General features: G+C 45.5%; 1 protein-coding gene across 1 annotated transcript; it reads left to right on the forward strand.

The window, feature by feature from the left end:
- Positions 1 to 11,689: 11,689 nt before the first annotated feature.
- On the forward strand, positions 11,690 to 23,000 carry DIPK1B (divergent protein kinase domain 1B). Its single transcript, XM_032232520.1, has 5 exons — positions 11,690 to 12,076; positions 16,735 to 16,869; positions 18,935 to 19,042; positions 20,410 to 20,586; positions 21,946 to 23,000. Exons 1-5 carry the CDS (start codon positions 12,014 to 12,016, stop codon positions 22,756 to 22,758), a joined length of 1,296 nt encoding a protein of 431 aa, XP_032088411.1. The 5' UTR covers positions 11,690 to 12,013; the 3' UTR covers positions 22,759 to 23,000.
- The last annotated feature ends 2,136 nt before the right edge of the window (positions 23,001 to 25,136 follow it).

Raw genomic sequence — 25,136 nt, forward strand, 5'->3', positions numbered from 1 at the left:
TGCTTTTGGAATAGCACCCAGTGTGCCGATTACCACTGGAATTACCACTGCTGGTTTGTGCCATAATCGTTGAATTTCGATTTTTATCCTGTAATCTTTTTTTTTTTTTAGGTATAAAATGTTTTTATTTTCCATTTTTCATTTTCATACAGTCACATATATACTGTGCATAACCGGGGCCATACAACATTAAACAATAATCACAGCAGTTCCTCTTGTCAACAATATCCCCAGAAATATAAATAAAATAAAACTCAAACTCAAACTCAAATAGAAACCCAATATACCTCTTCCGCTCGGTTCCACCACAAAACCGCGGTAGACTAAAGCGCATGTGACTAAAGCGTGGTGACAAAACCGCACCGTCAAAACCGTACAACAACAGTGCGCCGACAACAGCGCGCCAACAGAAGCGCGCTGTAACATAACCCTAAAAATAACCCTAAACCTAACCCTAAACCTAACGCTAAACCTACCCTAAACCTAACCCTAAACCTAACCCTAAACCTTACCTTAAGTTAAATCGCACTTCTGTCGGTGCGCTGTTGTTGGCGTGCTGTTGTCGGCGCGCTTTTGACATCGCGGTTTTAGCGCTGCGGTGTTGTCGGCACGCTTTTGACGTTCGCGGTTATGTCGTGCCACGCTTCCGCTCTCCATACACCTCTTTCTTCCGCCCCCCTCCAACTTACTATCTTCCCTCCATCATTCCCCTCTACCCTACTTCCCCTCCCACTCTACCACTCCTCTCTCCCAGTCCACTCCCTCCCTTCCTTCTCACCCTCCCTCCCATCCTCTCTCCCGCTCTCTCTACCCCTCTTCCTTCTATCCCTATCCTCCTCCCCTTGGTGTATTTCTATTATATGTCAATGTATTCAGCTTGTCCTATTTTTACGGAGAAATTAAAGAGAAACAGTATACATGTGAAATCGCATTACATTGAAATCTAACTCATAGTATATGTCCCCCCTACCCTACCCACTAACACCCCACCTCCCTCCCCCCCCCGACTTCCCAGAGCCCGTACACGGTATAGGTTTTTAACAAACACAGTCTAAAATATATTGAGACAAAAGAAATAAAAAAAGAGATTAATAACATCTCTACATTGATCTTAGCTTCTTCCTGTTACACTAGCTTTGAACAGTTTAACTCATTCCTGATCCTAAGCGTAGACTATCTGGAATTTCTTAGTCCCGTATTTGTTTTGTATATAGTCAATCCATTTTTTCCAGTCTCATTTATATCTCTCATTTGAATGATCTTTAAGCTATGCCGATATTTTAGCCATCTCGGCTAAGTTTGTAACTTTCAATGTCCATTCTTGAGTTGTAGGCAAGTCTTCCTTCTTCCAGTATTGCACCACCAACAGTCTTTCCGCTGTTATTAGGTGCAGAACCAAGTTAGTCTCTACCACTGTAAAGTCAGTACATATACCTAATAAAAATAACTGAGGAGTAAACTTTATCCTTCTTTTAAAGATATTTTGCATAATCCACCATATTTTTATCCAAAATGCCTTAACCTTTTGACAGGTCCACCATATATGAAAATATGTAGCATCGAGAGAACCACACCTCCAACATTTAGGCTGTACATTCGGATACATAGAAGCCAGCTTTTAGGATCTAAATGCCATCTATAGAACATCTTATAAAAATTTTCTCTCAGGTTTTGAGCTTGTGTAAACTTCACATTTCTTACCCATATTCTTTCCCATGTATCCAACATTATTGGTTCTTCAATATTTTGAGCCCACTTTATCATACAATCTTTGACTAGTTCTGTTTCCGAATCCATCTGTATTAGTACATTATATATCCTCTTTATATGCATTAAGCTTTGATCTCTTATTTATTTAAACAAATTATCCTCAACTTGGATAAAACCAATTTTTTTATCTATTTTCCACCTGGCCTGTAATTGCCCGTACTGGAACCATGTTTGAACTACCTTCTCCTCTTTTAATACCTCTAAAAATTTTAGTTGTAGAACCCCCCTTTCCAGAATGAGAAGCTGTCTGTAGGTAGTTCTATCCTGTTTTTGTGCTGTATTCATATTTTCAATTGTATGTCTAGGAATTGCCCACATGGGTATCTTGTCATTTAATTTATATTGGTATTTTTTCCAGACCCACAGTAAAGCATTTCTTAAAATATGACTTTTAAACTTCTTATCCAGTTTTTTGTTGAATAACAGATAAGCTGCCAACCATATACCAGATCGTGTCCCTGGATATTCAGTATTCTATCATTAGTTAAATGAGTCCAATCACTAATTACAGATAGTGCCAATTTCGATTTTTAAATCCTGGTATTTCGCGATTTTTTCATATTCCTTCTTATCGACCCTGCTATCACCTGGTATTGCAATGTCTATGATTGTAACTTTGTTTTTCTCAACCAGTGTGATGTCTGGTGTATTATGCGCCAGTATTTTGTCTGTTTGTATGCGAAAATCACACAAGATCTTAACTATCTGATTTTCGGTGACTTTTTCAGGCTGATGTTCCCACCAATTTGTTGCTGTTTTAATATTATAATTTTTGCACAAATTCCAATGGATCATTTGTGCTACTGAATTGTGCCGCAATTTATAATCAGTTTGCGTGATTTTTTTACAGCAGCTGAGTATGTGATCAACAATTTCATCAGCTTCTTTGCAAAGTCTGCATTCGGCATCATCAGAGGATTTTTCGATTTTGGCCTTAATGGCATTTGTGCGGATAGCTTGTTCTCGCGCAGCCAGGATTAGTAACTCTGTTTCTTTTTTTTACTGTACCTGCTGTTAACCATAACCAAGTTTTTTCACTGTCCACTTTATCTTTTATTTTTTCCAGAAATTGGCCATGCAATGCTTTGTTCTGCCAACTCTCCATTCTTGATTTTATCACATCTTTTCTGTATTCTTGTTTCATCAGTTGGACCTTCAATAGATTTTTGTTCTTTACTTCGATTAATAGATGTTTTTGACTTTCTTTTAAATAATCAGCCAGTGCATGTTTTTCTTCTTCAACTATTTGCTTCACTTGTAATAATCCTCTGCCACCTGATTTTCAGGGCAGGTATAGTCTATCAGTATCACCACGTGGATGTAAACTGTAGTGCATTGTCATTAGTTTCCTGGTTTTTCGGTCCAAAATGTCCAAATCAGCTTATGTCCAGTTAACTATACGAGCTGTATATCTTATACTGGTATTGCCCAGGTATTTATGGCCTTGATTGTATTTCCACCATATGTTATCTAGATCCCTTCCAGTCGGGTTTCAGGCCTGGCTACAGCACGGAAACCGCTTTGGTCGCATTGATCGATGATCTCTGGAGAGCCAGGGATGGAGGTCATGCCTCCATCCTAGTACTCCTTGACCTCTCTGCGGCTTTCGATACCATCGACCATGGTATCCTTTTGCGACGACTGCAGGAGGTGGGGGTGGGAGGCACTGTCTTACGGTGGTTCTCCTCTTACCTCTTGGACAGGTTGCAGTCGGTGTTGGTTGGAGGGCAGAGATCGACCCCTAGGCCCCTAACGTGTGGGGTGCCGCAGGGTTCGGTCCTGTCCCCCCTCCTCTTTAATATCTACATGAAACCGCTGGGCGAGATCATTCGACGGCACAGGATAAAATACCACCAGTATGCGGAGGATACACAGCTGTATCTGTCCGCCCCGTGCCAACTCAGTGAAGCGATGGACGTGATGTGCCAGGGCCTCGAGGCTGTTAGGGACTGGATGGGGGTTAACAAGCTTGTACTCAATCCAGATAAGACCAAGTGGCTGCTGTGCTTCCCTCCTACTAATTGGCCAAGTGTTCCACCTCTCAGGCTGGGGGGGTCAAATAGTATACCCCTCAGATAGGGTCCGCAACTTGGGAGTCCTCCTGGACCCACAGCTGACTTTTGAACACCATTTGTCATCTGTGACCAGGGGGGCATTTGCCCAGGTCCGCCTGGTGCACCAGTTGCGTCCCTACCTGAACCGGGAGGCTCTCACAACAGTCACTCGTGCCCTTGTGACCTCTAGACTGGACTACTGCAACGTGCTCTACATGGGGCTGCCCTTGAAGAGTATTCGGCGACTTCAGCTTGTCCAGAATGCAGCCGCGCGAGCGATCGTGGGTGCACCTCGGTTCACCCACGTAACACCTATCCTCCGCGAGCTGCACTGGCTACCTGTTGATCTCCGGGTACGCTTCAAGGTGCTAGTTGTCACCTACAAAGCCCTTCATGGTATTGGATCTGGGTACTTGAGAGACCGCCTACTGCCAATTACCTCCACTAGACCAATTAGATCCCACAGATTAGGCCTCCTCCGAATTCCATCAGCCGGCCAGTGTCGTCTGGCGACTACCCGGAGGAGGGCCTTCTCTGTGGCTGCTCCGACCCTCTGGAACGAACTCCCCATGGAGATTTGTACCCTCACCACCCTCCAGGCCTTCGCATAGCCCTTAAAACCTGGCTGTTCCGACAGGCCTGGGCTAAAGACTCGCTGCCCCACTTCAAATGGTATGACTGTTGTGCTTTTTTAATTATGCATGGTTTTTATGTTTTTTGTAACTTTGTTTGTTTTTCCCCTCCCTTTGAGTTGTGAGCCGCCCTGAGTCCCTTTCAGGGAAAAGGGCAGCATACAAATAAATGAAAATGAAAATGAAATGAAATGAAATGTTTAGATTTCAAAATTTTCCTAACTCTGTTGGTGTACTCTCCCCTGACAATAGTTTTTATTTTCCCATGCTTGATGTTATCCAACTGAAATATCGGTGCTGAATACTCGGACTGTGTTTGTCAGTGATTGGATTTCTATTTCTGACTTTCCATAGAGTTTCAAATCATCCATATATAATAAATGCGAAAATTTTTCAGCTTCTTTGGCTGTTTGGTAGCCTAATTTCATTTTTTTTAAGATTACTGATAGTGGGATCATTGCGATGATGAAGAGAAGAGGTGAAAGTGAATCACCCTGGAAAATTCCTCGCTTGATATTAACCATTCCATAGATCTCATTCCCTTTTTTCAGGTGTTGTTCCTTTAGTTGCATTTTTCTGAATCAAGTATGTTTTTCCAGTTGTCAACCATTCATCAATTTGGCCCTTTTGTAAAATTTCATTCAGTTGCCTGGCCAATATTCCATGTAAACTGGTCAGATATTTGAGCCAGAAACAATGTAATTGGTCTTTTCCAGGTGATGTCCAATTCTTTACCTTTTTTACTCGATTTTTGACCATCTCAGGTGTTATTTCTAATATTTGCATTTGTTTGTTGCCAATGCTTTTCTCAAAGTCATGTATCCACTTTGCTTCCTTATTGTAGTCCTTTGCATTTTCCCACAATTCTTTCCAGAATTCAATTGTGGCCTGCTTTTCTGGTTTTTCACTTTTGGTATCACCATTCACATTAAGACTTTGATAAAAATGCTGTTGGTCTGATTGAAATTGCAGATTTTGTTTATATTGGATGATTCATGCCTCATATCTTTCAATTTTTCTAGCTGTTGCTGTTATCTGCTGTTTTACAATCTCTAGAGCTTCATTGATGTTTCTTGTATCCAATCTATATCTTCTGATTAGCCAATCTATGATTTTGCTGTTTTTAAGCCGTTGCTCATCCATGTTCTTTAAGTTACTTAGCATCTGCCCATAATTTTTTGACTTTTTGTTCTAATCGGATTTTCCACTTTGGCTTTGATGCTTTTTCTGTTGTGTGACTAGGTACTTTGATTTTAATGCCTAGTTCATTAGTGACTATTACAGCTGCGCTGTACATTAACTGGTTATAATTAATGTAATAACATTAATTGTTGTTGTTAATATTATTATTATTATAATTATTATTATTATATGTGTTGATATTTATTATTCTTTTTTCTCTGGTCTTTCTTTTTTCTAAATGGTACACCCCAACAATACACTATATTCAAAAATGCTTATGAATTAAAAAAAAGACCCAAGTTCTTCCATTTTTGCTCATGGTCCTTAATTTTCAGCCTTCATTTCCTTCTTGGCACCTGTTCCTGGTTTTCTGAAAATTCTGTAAAGTCCCCTTTGCAAATTTAGAGATTAAGAGGGTTGGAAGGTACCTTGTAGGTCATCTAGTTCAACCTCTCCTCCCAAGCAGGAGACTCTACACCATTTCTGACAGATGACAGTCAATCTCTTCTTGAAAGTGTCAAGTGATGAAACTCCCACAACTTCTGTTCTCACTGTCAGAAAATCCCTCCTTATTTCTAGGCTGAAGCTCTCCTTGTTCAGTTTCCATCCATTACTCCTTGTCTGGCCTTCAGGTGCTTTTGAGAATAGCTTGACACACACACCCTTCCTCTCTCAAGCAGCTCCTCAAATATTGGAAGGCTGCTATCGTGTCTCCCCTGGTCCTTCTCTTCCCTAGACCAGCCATGCCCAGTTCCTGCAACCGTTCATTGTTATGTTCCAGCCTCCAGTCCCCTCATCCTCTTAGTTGCTCTTCTCTGCACTTTTTCTAGAGTCTCGATCTCTTTTTTATAGTGTGGTGACCAAAACTGGATGCAGATTTTGAAGTGGGGCCTGGCCAGGGTGGAATGAAAGGAAGCACCATTATTTTGTGATTCTAGATTTTGAGGGCTGCGGCTAAAAGACTGCAGGTGCTTCCTTTGCAGAAGAAGATCTCAAGAGTCGCTCCTCCTTTTCTCACCAGAAAAACTCAAAACAAATGACCTCCCTTCATTCTGTGGCCATTTTCTAATCTTTGGGGCTTGGAGGGTCTCTAAAGGGCTGGGGAAGGATGGACTTCCCCTCAGGGGCTGCTCCAGCTTTGCAGCCTCCGCTTTCTCATCTTCACTCCTGCATCAGGTTATCAATAGCAAAAGCCTCGTATTAATGTTGACCCTTCGTTCGTTCAGCTCACTCTGAGCTACACCAGGGCATTCCAGATTTCTGTAATCGCCTGAGCTCCAGGCTGCAGGCCTAAAACTTTCTGTTGACAACTTGCTATTTGCTACTGAACAATCTTTCTTCTCCTTTCTTCTCTTCTCTCTGGATGGAAAGCAATCATCCAATGTTAACACGAGAATTTAATGCCAGATTTTACATACTGTGGTTCCATTTAATCTACCATCAATAATCTATAACAGTCATTTCTATTTACTATCCTTGAAATTTACCTCTGCTGTTAGATCTTGTATTGTCAGGTTATTTATGCTGTTGTATCTTTATTATTAGTTGAATAATAAACATACAATAGTATAAATAGCTTTTCTCCTGGAAAAGCAATTTACTATTAAAGAATGGGTATAAATTTAGTAATAAAAAGTTTAGTGGCATATGAAGAATAAGCAATAAGTGTTTGCCCATAATGTCTGGTAGGAAAGATAGGAAAATGGTTATAGTAAAGAACTGTGGAAAGAAAGTAGGGAAGGGAAAAATGCATCTTGAACCTGTGCCAAACATTCATCATGTCCATGCCCACTCCCCCCGGCCACACCCACCATGGCCACACCCACACCATGGCCACACCCACCACCCCAGCCATCCTAGGTCAAACACAATCCTGATGCAGCCCTCCATGAAATCAAGTTTGACACCCCTGATTACACAGTATGATTTGATGAGTTCAGTTGATAGGTGCCTCAACCAATTTAGAATGAGATGTGTGGAGGATAACTATGGCTTTGTCAACACAGTTAACCACGCCCAGAAGCAAGTCTGTAGAGATTCTCCGTCATCCAGGTTGTCCCAAAGGTGCTTTTTTTCCCCCAAGAGGCAGCTCAAGTTTCTTGTTTGTTCTTTTGAAGATGTTTCATCAAGAAATCCACTCCTACTCCCACACAGTTCAAAGGGTGTTCATCCCAAATTGTATAGCTAAGTGTAGAAATGGATTTCCAGAGGAAAATTTGGAGACTGCAGGAACCATTTGCACCACTCAGGTGGCCCTCCTGAGGACACAGATAAACCTCCAAGTGGCTTCATCTAAGGGATTTCCTCTCTCAAAGATTGTAGAGGACCATCTATCTGCAAGGAGCATAAATCTTTCCATTCTCTGGACTCTTACAGGCTCCCACTGGTATTCTTAACGTCCCTAGGCTTTGACCAAGCAAAGCAAGTAGTAATCAGTAGAATGAAGGACATGGAGTTCCAAGAAGAACTAAATAGGTTGCCTCTCCACAGTAGGGACAGAATCAAACAGGGAGTGTGGAAAACGGCCAGATATCTAACTCACCTGATCTTCCCAAAACAAAGAATAGCTTTCTTCAGAGCCAGATTTAACATTCTTCCTTCAGCACTCCTCCAGGGCAGGTATAAGAGAACCCCTATAGCAGAACGGGTCGGTATATGTGGTAAAGGAGAAGTTGAAGATATCTCACATGTTCTATTACACTGTGAGCCGTGAGCTGTCAAAACCACAGTAGACAAAACCGCGCTCGACGAAAGCACGTACCTGACATAAAGGTAAGGGTGAGGGTTAGGGTTAGGGTTAGGTTAAGGGTTAGGGTTAGGTTTAGGGTTACGTTAAGGGTTAGCGTTAGGTTTAGCGTTAGGTTAAGGGTTAGCGTTAGGTTTAGCGTTAGGTTAAGGGTTAGGTTTAGGGTTAGGTTTAGGGTTAGGTTAAGGGTTAGGTTTAGGGTTAGGTTTGGGGGGGTTAGGGTAAGGTTTTCGCTTTAATTTTAAATTTACCGCTCACAGCGCGATGTTTTCGTCGCGCTGTGATGACATCACGTACGCGCTTTTGTCGAGCGCGCTTTTGTCTACCGCGGTTTTGTGGTGGAACCCTGTGAGCTATACACAGCTTGTAGGTCTGCACTTATTCTCCCCTTATTAGAGAGATTACCAGGGAGGGCAGACAATTTTTATCTAGGCTTTCTCCTCCAGGACACAAACCCGGCTACCACATATGCAGTGGCAAAATTCTGTGTTGCTGCAATGTCCACAAGAAAAAAAGTGGTTACAGAAGTATAGTTGTCCTCTTGTACCAATTATCTGGACATATCTCTAACAATTTCTGAACCGTTGTATTCACCCCCATACTTATCTGCTTTTTACCCATATAAACCAGGGAGTGACCTGAACAATTTAAGAACATGTATGTTATTATCCACTTTTAACGTCAATACTTTTTAGTTGTATTTTAATAACAGTACTTTTTAATATATTGTAAAAAGTAATGTGTATTGCTGGTCTTTGACCATAATAAAGATTTATACTATGCTACTTCTGTTCCCCACCATCCAGTCAGAGCTGAAGAAGCTTCTTTAATGAGAAGCGAAATGTCTTCAAAAGAAAAACAAGAAAATCCAGTAGTCTCTTGAAAAAAACACCTTTGGGGCAACCATGACCTCTGGATGACTGAGAATCTCTACAGACTTTTAGCTCTACAATTTGGGATGAAGACCATTGGAATGGTGTGGGAGTAGGAATGGATTTCCAGAAGAAAAATTGCAGACTACAGGAACCATTTGCACCACTCAGGTGACCCTCCTGAGGACACAGTTAAACCTCCAAGTGGCCTCAATGGCCCTCTAAAAGGCTGCAAAGGACCAGTTTTCTGCAAGGAATATGAATCCTTCCATTCCCCACCATCCAGTCAGAGCTGAAGAAGCTTCTTGGATGAAAAGCGAAACATCTTCAAAAGAAAAAACAAGGAAGTCCAGTTGCCTCTTGAAAAAGCACCTTTGGGGCAGAGTCATTTCTCTCCCACCAGTCATGCAGCCATCCAGACCATAATGCTCTGTCTAAAAAGGTAGTCCTCGACTTACAACATTCAGTTACAATAGCACTTTTCCCCCCGCACTTACAACCATTGTAGCATCTCCATGTTCATGCAAGCAAAATTCAGATGCTTGGCAACTGACTCATAGTTATGATGGCCACAAAGTTCCCGGGGGGGGAGGGGGGGTCAGGTGATAAACTTGTGCCACCTTCTGACAAGCAAAGCTAATGGGGAAGCCAGAGTCACATAGCAACCATGTGACTGTGTTAACAACTGCAGTCGTTCACTTAACAACGGTGGCAAGAAAAGTGGTCAAACGGGGCAAAGCTCATTAAACAACTGTCTTGCTTAGCAACAGAAATTTGGGGGCTCAGTTGTGTTGGCAAGTTGAGAACTATCTGCACACCAAAATTTAATTGTATCTGTCATTAAGAAAAATTGATCGGATAAGCCACAGTGTGGAGTGGCTCCAGTGGTGAGTTTCAAAAAAATGTATAACCTCTTCTGCAGGTGTGGTCTGCTTTGTGGGAGTGGCTTGTCAGCCATGTGACTGGGTGGGAGTGGCTTGTTGGCCATGTGACTGGGTGGGTGTGGCCAACTTGTAAAATGTGGTGAAACTCACTTAACAACGATCTTGCTTACCAACCAAAATGTTGGCTCAGAAACTCTGGCATTTGAAGCACACAAGCACCCCTAACCGTTTAGAAAAAAAAAACCAGGGGTGTTCAAGCTTGACAACTTTAAGACTTGTGGATTTCAACTTCCAAAATTCCTCCTCCAGTCATGTTGGCTCAGGAACTCTGGTATTGAAGTGTGCAAGTCTTAAAGCTATCAAGTTACAAGACCCTTGCACACCTAACCCTTTAGAATAAAAACCTCAGGAGTGTTCAAACTTGACAGCTTTAAGACTTGTGGACTTCAATTCCCAGAATTCCTCCTCTCGCTCTTCATCTTGATGATGTGCGGACGGGGGGGGGGGAGCTGGAACCTGTTCTAAACGGCAGTGTAGATTTGTGGAACCTCTTCTATAGAAGAGGTTAGAACTGGCAGGAACCCACCCCTGAGTGGCTCACACACACTACTACTACACACAAGCATAAACCATGACTTACAACCGTCTGTAAGTACATTCACAGAGTATCCTAAATGGAGCCCGAATGACACATTATAGAAATCCTGAACCTCAACAGGAAGTGGGGGAGGGAGAGCTGAGGAAATCCCAAAGTGCTTTTTTTTCCCTAAGAGGCAATGGGACTTTCTGGCTTTTTATTTTGAAGACGTTTCGCTTCTCATCACAGAAGCTTCTTCAGTTCTTCTGACTGGACAGTTTGGGAATGGAAGGATTTATGCTCCTTGCAGACAGCTGGTCCTTTGCATCCTTTTAGAAGATCATTGAAGCACTTGGAGGTTTCTCTGTGTCCTCAGGAGGATCACCTGAGTGGTGCAAATGGTTCCTGAAGTCTGCAATTTTTTCCTCTGGAAATCCATTCCTGCTCCCACCCCATTCCAATGGTCTTCATCCCAAATTGTAGAGCTGAAAGTCTGTAGAGATTCTCCTTGATCCAGAGGTCATGGTTGTTCCAAAAGTGGTTTTGTCCAACTGGACTTTCGGGTTTTCTTTGAAGACGTTTGCCTTCTCCTCCAAGGAGCTTCTTTAGCTCTGACTGGATGTGGTGGGGAATGGAAGGGTTGATATAAGGCATAAATCCTTCCCTTCCCCATCATCCAGCCAGAGCTGAAGAAGCTCCTCGGAGGAGAAGAGAAACGTCTTCAAAGTCAAAGCTTTGGTTCTCCCCACCCGCAGCTGCCCGGGGTTTGGGGGCGCTTGCAGGCGCTGCGGGAAGCCGGCGCGGGTCGGGGGAGGGCAGCTGGCTGGTGGCTACGGGAGGAGGAGCTGCGGCTGCCGAGGAGCGGGGGTCCTCCCCGGGTGAAGGCGGCCTCTGGGGACGGCGGGGGCGCCCAGCTCCGGCTTCACCCAGCAGCCTTGGCTGCTCCCGGGCGCTTCGCAGAGCCGCGGCGGCTTCTGGTGCATCGGCGGGTGGGAAAGGGTCTGGGGGCGTCTCTCCCCTTTTAAGGGGGGCGTTGCGGGGAGGCGGAGGAGGAGCGGCCGGTCCCCGCAGGAGCAGCCGCTGCGGCGAGCCGGCAGCGGCGGAGGGAGGCCTGGGCTGCCTCGCCCCTCGCCCGCCTCCCTCCGCTTCGCCGGCTCCATCCTCGCGCAGAGCAGGGCCGCCTCCCCGCCATCCGCAGCCCTTCCGACCGGCCGATCCTCCGCCCGGGGGTCGCCGGGAACCTTCCCGGAGCGCTGGGGTCAGAGTCGGCCAGGGCAGCCGGCCGGCCCACCCAGCATGCGGCGGCTCCGGAGGTTCGTGCAGCTGGTGGTTTTCTGTCCGCTCTCCAAAGGCCTGCAGGTGAGCCGGAGGGGTGTGTGAAAAGGAGGAAGAGGGGGAGGGGAGGAAGAGGAAGAAGAAGAAGAGGAGAGGGAAGGAGAGGAGGAGGGAGAGGAAGAGGGAGAAAAAGGATGAAGAAGAAAAGAGGAAGAAAAGGAAGAAGAGGGGGAGGGGGAAGAAGAGGGGGAGGGGGGAGGGAGGAGGAAGAGGAGGAAGAAGAAAAGGAAGAGGAGGAGGAAGAAGAAGAGGAAGAGGAAGAGGAGAGGGGGGAGAGGAGGAGGGAGAGGGAGAAAAAAGAGGAAGAAGAAGAGGAAAAGAAGGAAGCAGAAGAGGAGGAAGAGGGGGAAGTGGGAGGAAGGGTCGAGGAAGAGGAGGAGGAAGACGAAGAAGAGGAAAAAGAAGTGGGGAGGGCGGGAGAGGAGGAGGGAGGAAAAAGAGGAGGAAGAAAAGAGGAGGAGGAGGAAGAAGAGGGAGAAAAAGGAGGAAAAGGAATAAGAAGAGGAAGGCGAGAGGGAGGAGGGGGAGCCAGTGGGTGCGGGGGCTCCGCGGGGGCTCCGTCCGGGATCGGGGTAGCGCCGTTGGGCTTTGCTGCAAACGGGGCTACGGGGCCGCCTGGCACCCCCGGCCTTCTGCCAACCCCGGCTTTGGATGCGCATCGGGCCGCTTTGGGAAGCGCTGCCGGAGGCTGCGCCTTCTCCGCTCCCCGAGCCGGGTCTGACCCGGGACGAAGCCGCCGGCCCTTCTTCTCCTTCCCCTGCCCAATCTCGCCGATAAACCCTCCCGCTAGGCTTGGCTGTCAGGCGTTGCGGAGGCGGCCCTGGCCGTATTGCCAGCGGAGGGGGATGGGGTGGGCCATCGCGTGAAACCGGAGCGTCGCTGATTATTTGACAATAAATTATATTATAGGCTGGTAACCCGGGTTTAGTATGGGTCGTATGAGCCCACCCTATGGCGCCCAAAGGCTCCGGAACGAAGCTGCTCGTGATCTTTGGAAAAAGTGACCTGATACTCTTCATCTTCATAAAAATGTGTGTGTTTGTGTGTTAGAGACAGAGAGAAATGGAGGGAGGGAGGGAAGGAAAGGGGAGAGAGAGGGAGGGAGAGGGAGTGGGAGAGAGAGAGATCCTGTGCCTTGCTTTTTTGCAGCATCTGTCACAGTTGGAAAGAGCCTTAACCTTCATTGTTCCCGCATGGATTGTTATCCTTTACTTGTACTCTTGTTCTTCTCTACAGTCTGGCTGAAGTTGGCCCCAAAACTTGAGATTGCACGAAGCAGGCAAATCTTCTTCTTCTTCTTCTTCTTCTTCTTCTTCTTCTTCTTCTTCTTCTTCTTCTTCTTCTTCTTCTTCTTCTTCTTCTCCTCCTCCTCCTCCTCCTCCTCCTCCTCCTCCTCCTCCTTCTCCTCCTCCTTCTCCTTTTTTGCAGACCTAGTTGATAAAATCAATCCATTGCAAAGGCAACCCAGCTCTTTGTTTCTTTGGCGTCCAGGAAGAGGAAGTTGTAGATACTCTGACTGGGGAGGGGGAGGGGAAGGAGGCTGAAATGAAAGTCAGGACTATCCTAGGAATGACCTGATGAAGGAAAACCTCAAGCAAGCAGGGTGGATTTTCCAAGAGGGAGTTTAGAAGCCAACATTGGTCCTGCCATTCTATTATTTATTAGCCCATCTATCTATATATAAAAGGCAAATACCACTCACTCATCACGAAATCTCCAGAACCGTAGAGGCTACAAACTTAAAATTCAGCACATATGTTCCTCTTGGCTTCTAGGTGCTCGCTAAGAAAGGATTTTTCGAAATTACCATCAGATCATTAGTATTTCTTATAGTATTACTATCTTTCTCTGATGCTTAAAAGTTAGACGTTCTACTTCCTCTCCCCACCTGAAAGAATTCTGTTCCAACTGCCACTTGGGCATGGCCAGCGCGTGACTCATCCGGCCCTCAGGCTGGGGGTTTAGACATTCTACTCCCCCTCCCCACCTGAAAAATGCTCTGATGCTGAGTTAGACTGAGGGAGAAAATGGGACAAGATAGGATAGGCCTCTGTGAGGCAAGCCTGAAGGGGACAGGAGAAGATAAACGAGGCAAGACTGAGGGGGAGAAAGGGAGAGGAGAGGATTCTGTGGGGCAAGCCTGAGGGAGAGAAGGGGATAGGAGAGGATCAACAGGGCAAGCCTGAGGGAGAGAAGGGGAGAGGAGAGGCCAGATTGTAACTACTCATTTATTTTCAAGCTGTTAAGTGTCGATTTATCAAGCCCGATCACATAATATCATAGTGGAGCACGAGTATTCAGCTAGTTAAAGATAAAAAGTTGTTTGTTCTTGGGAACACGATGCTTCCTTTTTGCAGGGGTCACAATGGGAAGGAAGCCGGAGTCCTTGGCAATCCTTTCCTCCCACAAATTCTTTTTTAAACTGTGCACTTCCTACCAGGAACGGTCAGGATTTGTGCTCGCCTGGAAATTATCCCTATCATTTTTAGGATGCAACTGCGGAGTGGAGTCATAACTATAACTGTACAGATAGTCCTCGAGTTACAACACTTCATTTAGTGATTGTTCAGAGTTACATTTGATCAAAAGAGATTAGACATGTCCAGGTCTCTTAACCATTCATCATTCAGTTTTGCCTCCGGATTCCTGATAATCTTTGTTTCTCTTAGCAGAACAACAGAGTTAGAAGGGACCTTGGAGGTCTTCTAGTCCAACCCCCTGCTCAAGCAGGAGACCCTACACCATTCTGGATAAATGGCTGTCTAACCTCACCTTAAAAATCTTCCATGATTCACATTCTAGCAGGCAGAAATGATACTCAGAAAAATCTTCAAAGGTTTAGAGAGATAGTTTGAAAGGAACAGAATGACATCCCAAAAAATCAAAAGCAATATTCTTTGCTAAAAGGACAACCTCAGATGGACAGGTGTTCACAGATGGAAGATGCCCCTGGGTTACCCTCACACCTCTCTTGAGTCAGCTCTCTCATCTGGATCCCCGAAAACCTAATGTAATTTTAGGCTGCAACAGCAGAGCTGCCATTTCCAAATCACGGGGCATAATCATTTCACTTTATTCTGCTTTATTAATCAGGTCCCATTGTGAATATTGCAGTTCTGCATTAAGGAGGATTCAGAGACACTGAGCAGGGACAGGGAAGGCAGCAAAGTCCTCTGAACAGAAATGAGTCCATCCAGGCTGGAAAAAAAATGTTTGTGAGCCAGGTTTCGCCTAATCTGTACTTACACCTGCCTAAATGTAAAACTTTGCTTTTCTCCACATTGAAATTCATTCAAAGTGCTTTGGGAGATTACGGCTGGCAGGTTAGGAAAACAGAGGCCAAGCAAGTGAAATCTACAATCGTTAGCACAATGGTAAAAGGGTGTCATCTTCATTGTGGCAGGTTGTGGTTCTTGCTTGCCGTGGATCAAAGATTTGTGATAGGGACACCAGATGGACATCTGTGGAGGGAACCAAGCTGGCAAGAGAGCTGGTCGAATGCTTATGCATTACTCTGTTGAGAGAACACACTGTCTGCTTTTCGGTTAACATCTGTCCCCTAGGACAGATGTCCTCCTGCTTTGTATGCAAATTACATTTAAAGTGATTTAATCAAGCAATTAATCAGTTCAAAGACAGGCATCAAACCACTGCGGTTTCTGAATTGTTTGGCGCAAGGACTGGACTCACACAATACCCTAGCTAGGGAAAAACGGGGGCCCTTTGTGATTCCTTTTGTTTGGTGGGAAGTCAGGTGTTCAAGTTGAAATTGGACAAAGTAGTCTTCTGCTTCAGCAGGAGGTTGGACTAGAAGACCTCTGAGTTACCTTTCAACTCTGCTTATTCTATGAAGGAATCCAGCCAGAACGTTCCATCACAACCCAAAGTTGAAGATGCTCCCAGTTAAACTTTTTTTTAAAAGTTTTTTATTTTTATTTTTTTAACATAGATATTATATCTATATCTATATCAAAGTATACCATTACATCTTAACAAACATTTTTTAAAAATATTCAATGATATATCAATTCCTCTTGCCATCAAGCCCCATCAATTTTTATTTGCTCTTCTGCTTTCCATACACCGTATTATAGGCTATTTCATCTTCAACCCTTCTCTTCTCCCTCTCTCCTCCTTCCTATCTCCTTTCGTCCCTCTGCCGTCTCTGTCTTCTCTACTTCCCCTTGCTCTCTTCCTCTCTTCTCTCTCTTTCCACATCTTCCCTCTCTCCTTCCTCCCTTCTGCTTCCCTTTCTCCTGTCTGCTCTCTCTCTTTCCCTCTCTTTTTTTCTCCCTTCCAGTCTCTATTTTGCATGATGTATTTCAGCATTTGAGCAAACCCCATTCAATATCAGTGGCATTAATAATTATATTCCAAAAAACTATTTTCCATATTACTAATTTTACCTTCTCCTTTTAAGTTAAACTTTTCCCAGTTAAACTTTTAATTGCACTTCTTAGATTTCTTATTTTTCTTCCAGGGCAGGGGTCTTCAACCTTGGCAACTTTAAGACTGGAGGACTTCAACTCCCAGAATTCCCCTGGGGAATTAGCCCCATCTGGCTTAGCTTCTGAGATCAGCCCAGGCTCCACCCTCCATTGCATCCAGAGACATCTGGAATGGCGCCTTGTAGCTGTTGGGATGTGCTGCTGACCCCCTTTGCTTTCTTTCTCTCCTATCAGAGCCGTCTTCCTGGGATCAAAGTGAAGTACCTCTTCTTTGCCTGGCTGGGCATTTTTGTGGGCAGCTGGATGGTCTACATGCATTATTCGTCCTACTCCGAGCTCTGCCGGGGGCACGTCTGCCAGGCGATCATTGTAAGTGTTTCTCTTGGGAGGGGCTCAGGCGTGAAATGCTACCAGTTCGGGCTAAATAAGTTTTTAAAAAAGTTCCAACCATCATCGCATGTCGCACAACTGATCTTCGGAACTTTTTAAAAAAACTTTTAAAGTATTTTTTTTCTACAGGTTCTCCGGAAATGTAGTGGTGGGGTCCATTTTCGCTCCCCAAAACAGGAAAGAAGTCAATGGGGAAGCCAGAGTCACTTAACAACCATATTATTAACTTTTCTGCACTGATTTACTTAACAACGGTGGGAAGAAAGGTTGAAAAATGGGGCAAAAATTCACTGTCATGAGGCTCTGCTGAAGTTTTTGTATATAATTATGTGGATTGTGCATATATGTTTATTTCTCTTTGTCATATTCTCATCATATGCTAAATAAATCTATATATATAAAAGGCAAATACCACTCACTCATCACAAAATCTCCAGAACCATAAAGCCTACAAACTTGAAATTTGGCTTATATATTCCTCTTGGCTTTTAGGTGCTTGCTAAAAAAGGATTTTTCAAAATGACTATCAGATAATTAATATTTCTTATACAGTATTGTATTAACATGCTCTGATGCTAAGGGGTTAGACATTCTACTCCCCCTCCCCACTTGAAAAGAATTCTGTTCCAACTGCCAGTTGCCTTATGTTAACACGCTCTAATGCTAGGAAGTTACACATTCTACATTAAGTTTCAAGGTTTAAATATCAAGTCCGATCACATCGTTTCATAGCTACGCATGGGTATCCAGCTAGTAAAATAATAAAATCTAGACTAGAGTTTCTCAACTTTGGCGCCTTTAAGATAGGTGGATTTCAACTCTCCAGAATGCTGACTGGGGAATTCTGGGAGTTGAAGTCCACCCATTTTAAAGGCGCCAAGGTTGGGAAACACTGGTCTAACACTTCCATTTATCTCAAAAACATTTAATAAATTGTGTTGGAAAAGGGGCTACCAGCCTCCTCCTCCTACATTCTGCTCCTTGCAACCAGAATGGAGCCCACATTTCTGTTGTTAAGTGAGACATTTTTAAGTGAGTTTTGTCCCATTTTATGACCTTTGTTGCCACAATTGTTAAGTGAATCACTGTACTTATTAAGTTAGTAGCATCGTTGTTAACTGAATCTGCTTGCCAGGTCACAAAAGGGGATCTCATGACCTTGGGATGTTGCATCCGTCATAAGTATGAACTTCTCCTGACCGAGGCTTCCCCAGCAGCACGAAGCTGAGTCCTTGTCCCGATAAACTCCTTTTATTTAATTTACAATGAATTCCTCTCCAGCGAAGTCTTTCCTCTCCTGCAGTCTTTCAAGATAGTTCACAATTACCGACCTTTATCAGGCTTGGAGAGAGGCCATGCAACACTAGGCAAGCATGCAGGAATGAACTAATGGTCTCCTGCAAACTCCACTCCCCTGTTGCTCCTCTTTTATTTCCTCTGGGAGGGGCCGTTCACCATCCACCTGTGGCTTTACTCCCAAGCTGACCCCTGTTCTTTAGCTGTTCCCTTCTCCTGGCAACTCTGCTCATGCGCACTTTGGGAACAGGCTCCAGCTGTTTTTCTGCCCCACTGATGTCTGACTCCGAAGACAGCTGATAAATGTCGGATGGCCCTGGCAAAATCTGTTTCTGACTCAGAGCCTTCCTTGGACTCCAGGACTGGCCCATGTTCTTCCCCAACCTCCTCACTGTCCAAATCTGCTGCCACCTCTGCCGGCGGGCCACAGCTGGTTGCCAAGTGTCCAAATTTTGATCACGTGGCCATGGGAATGCTGCAATGGTCATAAGTGTGAAAATGGTCGTAAGTTGCTCTTTTCAGTGACTTTGAACAATCACTAAATGAACTGTTGTAACTTGAGGACTACCTCCATTTAATAAGTGATAAATTGCCCCGAGTCCTTTTTTTTTAATTGATGGAAGCAGTTTTTCACTATTGTTAAGTACATAAAATATTTATCACCTGAGTTTATAAGACAGGAAGTACACATGATTCCTAGCCAAAAAGATGCTCAGGATTTCTCTCTCTCTCTCTCTCTCTCTTTCAGTGTGATCAATACAACAAAGGAATCATTTCAGGATCAATGTGCAAAGACCTTTGTGAGGACCACACCTTGGTGTTTGAACACTGCTTGTCACCTTCTCCCACCCAACAGGTAGGTCCTGATAAATCACATGTTTTATGCTGAGGACAAGCTCCTTGTTTAGAACAGGGGCTGGGCTGGGCTGTCTCTGGAAAAATGTGAACAACTTGTTTTTCTTCCAGAAAAGTAACTTCAGAGAATGGGAAGAAAATGTAGCCTGGTTGACACGGAACTCTACTCCGAAATAATATTATCTTTGATTTGTAAGAGAACTCCAGTTCTCTGGGTTTTGGCATGTCTGGGAGTTTTCATGATTTCTTCCCCAAGATTACCTCTCAAATCTTGCTCTTAAAAAGACTGCCACAACATGATCTTCCAATATTTCAGGGGCTCCTCAAGGCACCTGAAGGCAGGGCAAGCAAGAATGGATGGAAACTCATCAAGGAGAGAAACAACCTAGAAATAAAAGAGAAATTTCCTGAGAGTAAGAACAATTAACCCATGCAACAGCTTACCTCCAGAGGTTGTGGCTACTCCATCACTGGAAGTTTTCAAGAAGAGACTGGAAAGCCATTTGTACAGGAGCTTCCCTGAAGCCTCCAGAGCGCAAAAAAAGGGCCCTATGGGCAAACGGGAAATTTGGGAATGGACTTCCGGTTTGCTTGTAGGGTCAGTTTAAGCCCTCCAGAGGCTTCAGGGACCTGACGTGACTTCCGGTTTGCTCGGAGAGTCAGTTTAAGCCCTCTGGAGGGTTCGGGGACCTTCCGGAGGGCCTCTGGGGGACGGGGGGCTGTTTTCGCCCTCCCCAGGCTCCTATAAAGCCTCTGGAGCCTGGGGAGGGCAAAAAAAACATGGAAAAATGGGGGGGAGGCACCTCATGCACGCATGCACATTGGGGGGGGCACCCGTTGTATTATGGGTGCAGCATGCCCGTCCATGCCCACCCCTGCACTCCCCCCCTATGGCACGCGAGCCAAAAAAGGTTTGCCATCACTGGCGTGGGATCTCCTGCTTGAGCGGGGGGTTGGACTAGATGACCTACAAGGTCCCTTCTAACTCTGTTCATCTGTTATCTGTTAAATGTCATCTTCATGGTCGACATACAGGGAAACAGTCACATGACTGGGATTTGCAGTTTTTTTTTTCTAGAAACCAGTATATACTTTCAATTTTTGCAAAAACAATATTCCAGCGTGTACAATGAGTTCAATTAACAACCACTGCATTTTCTTTACAGCTTCATTTAACAACGGCCACTTAAAAAAGTCGGGCATGGTCATGGGACAACTCGCTTTGCAACTAACTGTCAGGACTTACCAACCTAAAATTCTGGGCTCAATCCCAATCGTATATCGAGACAATGTACATTGTAAGTCTCCAGCTGCTGAGGTTAAGGCAGTTTAACACAATCCAGGAACCATTTTTGTTGTGTCTTGCAGGTTTACAGCGGCCTCTGGAAGGAGAAAGAAGTGATTATCAAATGTGGCCTGGAAGAAGCCCTGAAGGCTGACAGCAACCCAGATGCAGATCCCAGGAGGGATGTGCTTCTCTTCAACAAGCCAACGAGGGGAACATCCATGGATGAATTCCGAGAGATGCTTCTGAATTTCTTGAAGGTGAGTTCCTCTCCATTTCGAGGAGAAGACCTTTGAACCACCTCTCAAGGGGCCAATTCACACCTGCGTTTGTGGCTTGCAATGTGGCAGGCTGCCCCTTGCCACAGAATGAGGGAGCAGATGGGCAGACAAGTGCATTGCGTTGGAGAGAAGGCCTTTTTTAAGGGGGGCTACCCCATGGAAGGCGGAGCCTCCAGATTAAATGTCGGTCTTGGAAATGATTCATTTTGTTTGTTTGTTTGTATGTCAAACATGTACAAGATAACAAGTATCTGTATGAACATAAACATGAACAAAGGAAGCAAATACAGATAAATGGGGACAGTAGGACAGGGACGGAAGGCAAGCTGGTGTGCTTATGCACGCCCCCTTTACGGACCTCTTAGGAATGGGGTGAGGTCCACGGTAGACAGTTTAAAGTTGAAATTAGGGGGGTTTGAGGCTGTAACAACTGAGTCAGGTGGAGCATTCCAGGCGGTGACCACTCTGTTGCTGAAGTCCGATTTTCTGCAATCAAGTTTTGAGCGCTTTACTTTGAGTTTGTACTGATTGTTTGCCCGTGTATTATTGAGGTTGATGCTGAAGAAGTCGTTGATAGGTAAGACATTGTAGCAGACAATTTTGTGTACTATGCTTAGATTGAACCACAGCTCAACGGTGCCTACGGTCCAATGGTGCTCCATCATTGGAGGTTTTTAAGAGACTGGACAGCCAATTGTCTCAGATTGTATAGGGCAGCAATGGCGAACCTTTTTTGGCTCACGTGCCATAAGTAGGGGGAGCGCAGAGGGGTCATGCGTGGGTGTGCCACACCCATAAGGAAATGTGTGGGAAAAAAACCAGTGCGCATGTGTGCATGACAAGCATGGACCCCCCCCCCATTTTTTGCATGCTTTTTTCACCCTCCCCAGGCTCCAGAGGCTTTATGTGAGCCTGGGGAGGGCGAAAACAGCCTCCCCCGCCCCTGGAGGCACTCTGGAGGCTTCAGGAGCTTCCCTGAAGCCTCTGGAGTGCAAAAAAACAGCCCTATGGGCAAACCAGGAGTTCAGGAATGGACTTCCGGTTTGCTTGTAGGGGTGGTTTAAGCCCTCTGGAGCCTTCAGGAGCCTTCCGGAGGCTTCCCTGAAGGCTCCAGAGGACGAAAAATGACCCTATAAGCAAACCAGAAGTCACAGGTGGCATGCGTGCCATAGGTTCGCCATCCTGGGTATAGGGTCTCCTGCTTGAGAAGGGGGCTGGACTAGAAGACCTCCAAGATCCCTTTCCAGCTCTATTCTATTCTAAATGTTCCTCCCTGCTTTACCATGTTGTAATGTGAGGTCCTCACAAGAAGTCCTGGGTTGTTCTTTGTTTTCACAGGCTGGCCTTGGGGATCAAGCCTCCCTCACCAACTTGGTTAGCCAGATTATTGCCATGGCCGACGTCAGTCGGGATGGGAAGCTTTCTTTGGCCGAAGCGAAATCCATTTGGGCCCTTCTGCAGCTGAACGACTTCCTGCTGACCTTCTCCCTGCACGAGAAGGAGCACACTCCCAGGCTGTTGGGGCACTGCGGTGACCTGTACCTCACAGAGAAGATCCACCACACCTCCCTCCACACCATGGACTTCCCTCCCTTCCTGCAGCCGCTGCTGCCTTCCGCTGTCCTCAGAGTCATTCGCCAATGGTTCTCCCCCACCTGGCCCCGGCGGGCCAAAATCGCCATTGGACTTCTGGAATTTGTGGAGGAGATCTTCCACGGGACCTATGGCAACTTCTACATCTGCGAGGCTGGCTTCACCCACATGGGGTACAATAACAGATACGACTTCAAAATGGTGGACCTCAGGACGGTGGCCGCTGAGATGACCATCCAGAGGTTCCTGAAGGGCCGTCACTGTGAGCAAAACACGGACTGCACCTATGGGAAGGACTGCATGGCGCCATGCGATAAGCTCATGAAGCAGTGCAAGAGCGACATAGTCCAGCCCAACCTCGCCAAGGTGTGTGGGCTCCTGTTGGAGTACCTGCTGCACGGGGCCCCGAGCGACTTGAAGGAGGAGCTGCAGAAGCAGCTGAAAACATGCACCACGCTCAGTGGGCTGGCCAGCCAAATGGAGGTGCACCACTCGCTGGTGCTCAACAGCCTCAAGACCCTCTTGTGGAAGAAAATTTCCAACACCCAATATTCCTAGAGAGGCCCTGGGAAGCCACAAGGACAAGGACAAGGAGGGCGGCTCCCCTCTTCCCAACTCAGTCTAAGGCCCCCGAGCAAGCAGGCCACAGGGGAGCCACATGGCCTCCACAGGCAGACGGGAAAAAATTTTGGGATGGGGAAGGATGAGAAGAAAGGAAAGCAGTTTTTGTGGAACTGACGGGGATTCTCCAGGTGAGGGTAGCTGGGGTGAGGAGAGAATCGTTGTCTATCTGATGTAAATAAATGGCCTCTCTCCCTCTCTCTTGTGGATTCTGCTTCAAGGACATGATGGTTGATCCTTAGCTGGGGGAGCCAGTTCAAAACAAAGATTAGACATGCTCTCTGTAGGATCCATGCTGCCGACTCCCAGGCTGGCTTCAAACAGCTATAGTTTTATAATACATGGACTTCAGTTCCTTTAGTTAACTGAAATGCAACGGATTGTTATCAGCCCCAAAATAAGGCTAATCCAACGATCAGGTTAAGTGTATTGTGTGATGAAACCAAACGCAGGCAGTTGTCTGACCAAGCATTTCTTGCCCTGAACTGAAAAATTAAGATTCTTTTAGCTTCAGGAGACAGGCTGACTTTTAGCTCAGTAGCAGTCCACCCACGTTCACCCAGCCCTAAATAGCATAATCTGGTGTATGGGATCCATTGCTGAGAGACCACTTTACACAGTTTACATATTAAGAATTGGAAGGGATGTTGTAGGTCATCTAGTCCAACCCCACCCACCCACCCACCCACCCACCCAAGCAGGAGACCCTAGCTGCACCATTTGTGATAGGTGGCAGTCCAGTCTCTTCCTGAAAATCTCCAGTGATGAAGCTCCCACAACTTCTGAAAGCAACTTCTGTTCCATGGATTGATTGTTCTCACTGTCAGGAAATTCCTCCTTATTTCTAGATTGATTCTCTCACTGATCAGTTTCCATTCATTATTCCTTCTCTGGCCTTCCAATGCGTTGGAAAATAGCTTAACCCCTTCCTCTCTGTGGCAGCCCCTCAAGTATTGGAAGATGCTATTGTGTCTCCCCTGGTCCTTCTCTTCCCTAGACCAGCCATGCCCAGTTCCTGCAACCGTTCATTGTTATGTTCTAGCCTCCAGTCCCCTCATCCTCTTAGTTGCTCTTCTCTGCACTTTTTCTAGAGTCTCGATCTCTTTTTTATAGTGTGGTGACCAAAACTGGATGCAGATTTTGAAGTGGGGCCTGACCAGGGTGGAATGAAAGGAAGCACCATTATTTTGTGATTCTAGATTTTGAGGGCTGCGGCTAAAAGACTGCAGGTGCTTCCTTTGCAGAAGAAGATCTCAAGAGTCGCTCCTCCTTTTCTCACCAGAAAAACTCAAAACAAATGACCTCCCTTCATTCTGTGGCCATTTTCTAATCTTTGGGGCTTGGAGGGTCTCTAAAGGGCTGGGGAAGGATGGACTTCCCCTCAGGGGCTGCTCCAGCTTTGCAGCCTCCGCTTTCTCATCTTCACTCCTGCATCAGGTTATCAATAGCAAAAGCCTCGTATTAATGTTGACCCTTCGTTCGTTCAGCTCACTCTGAGCTACACCAGGGCATTCCAGATTTCTGTAACCACCTGAGCTCCAGGCTGCAGGCCTCTTTTTTACAGTCTGGCGACCAAACCTGGATGCAGTACTCTAGGTGTGGCCTTACTAAGGCTTTATGGAGTGGTAGTAGTACCTCCCTTGATCTTGATTAAATCCCTCCGTTAATGCAATTTAGGATTGCATTGGCTATTTTGGCTACCGTCACACACTCTGGACGAAGAGGAAGGAGTACAAGACAGGTAGTCCTCAATTTACAACAGTTCATTTAGTGACCGCTCAGTTAAAGCAGCACTGAAGAGCAACTTAGACCCCTTTTCACACTTGCGACCATAGCAGCATCCCTGTGGTCACGCAATGAACATTCAGATGTTTGGCCATTGGTTCATATTTATGACAGTCGTAGTGTCCTTGATTTCTCATTTCCCACCTTCTGACAAGCAAAGTCAACGGGGAAACAGGATTCACTTAACAGTGGCAAGAAAGTTCGTAAAACGGGGCAAACCTCACTTGTTTCACTTAGCAACAGAAATTTTGGATTCAGCTGTGGTTATATGTTGAGGACTGCCTGTAGTATGTTTGCTGCCTTGAAAAGACAGACAGACAGACAGACAGATAAATGGCTGTGTGTTCCAACATAACTCTGGAACATCTTGAGCAATTTCAACCAAACTTGGTACATAGATGACTTACTCTCTGGAGAAAAATACTGTGTGGGTAAGACACCCCTGATTTGGGGGGGGGGGGGGGTTGTTGTGTTAAGATACAGCCTTTTGTGCCTTAAAACGGCTTCTACTGTACTGTCATAAAATGGCT

The sequence above is a fragment of the Thamnophis elegans genome, chromosome 16 (assembly GCF_009769535.1).
Source record: "Thamnophis elegans isolate rThaEle1 chromosome 16, rThaEle1.pri, whole genome shotgun sequence".
NCBI classification, from domain to species: Eukaryota; Metazoa; Chordata; class Lepidosauria; order Squamata; family Colubridae; genus Thamnophis; species Thamnophis elegans.

What these genes read in the sequence shown, in the direction of transcription:
- DIPK1B (XM_032232520.1), top strand. Translation starts at nt 12,014, where the DNA reads ATGCGGCGGCTCCGGAGGTTCGTGCAGCTGGTGGTTTTCTGTCCGCTC. An exon ending in CGCTCTCCAAAGGCCTGCAG is followed by an intron (nt 12,077 to 16,734) that starts GTGAGCCGGAGG and finishes CTCTCCTATCAG; the next exon opens with AGCCGTCTTCCTGGGATCAA. An exon ending in ACGTCTGCCAGGCGATCATT is followed by an intron (nt 16,870 to 18,934) that starts GTAAGTGTTTCT and finishes TCTCTCTTTCAG; the next exon opens with TGTGATCAATACAACAAAGG.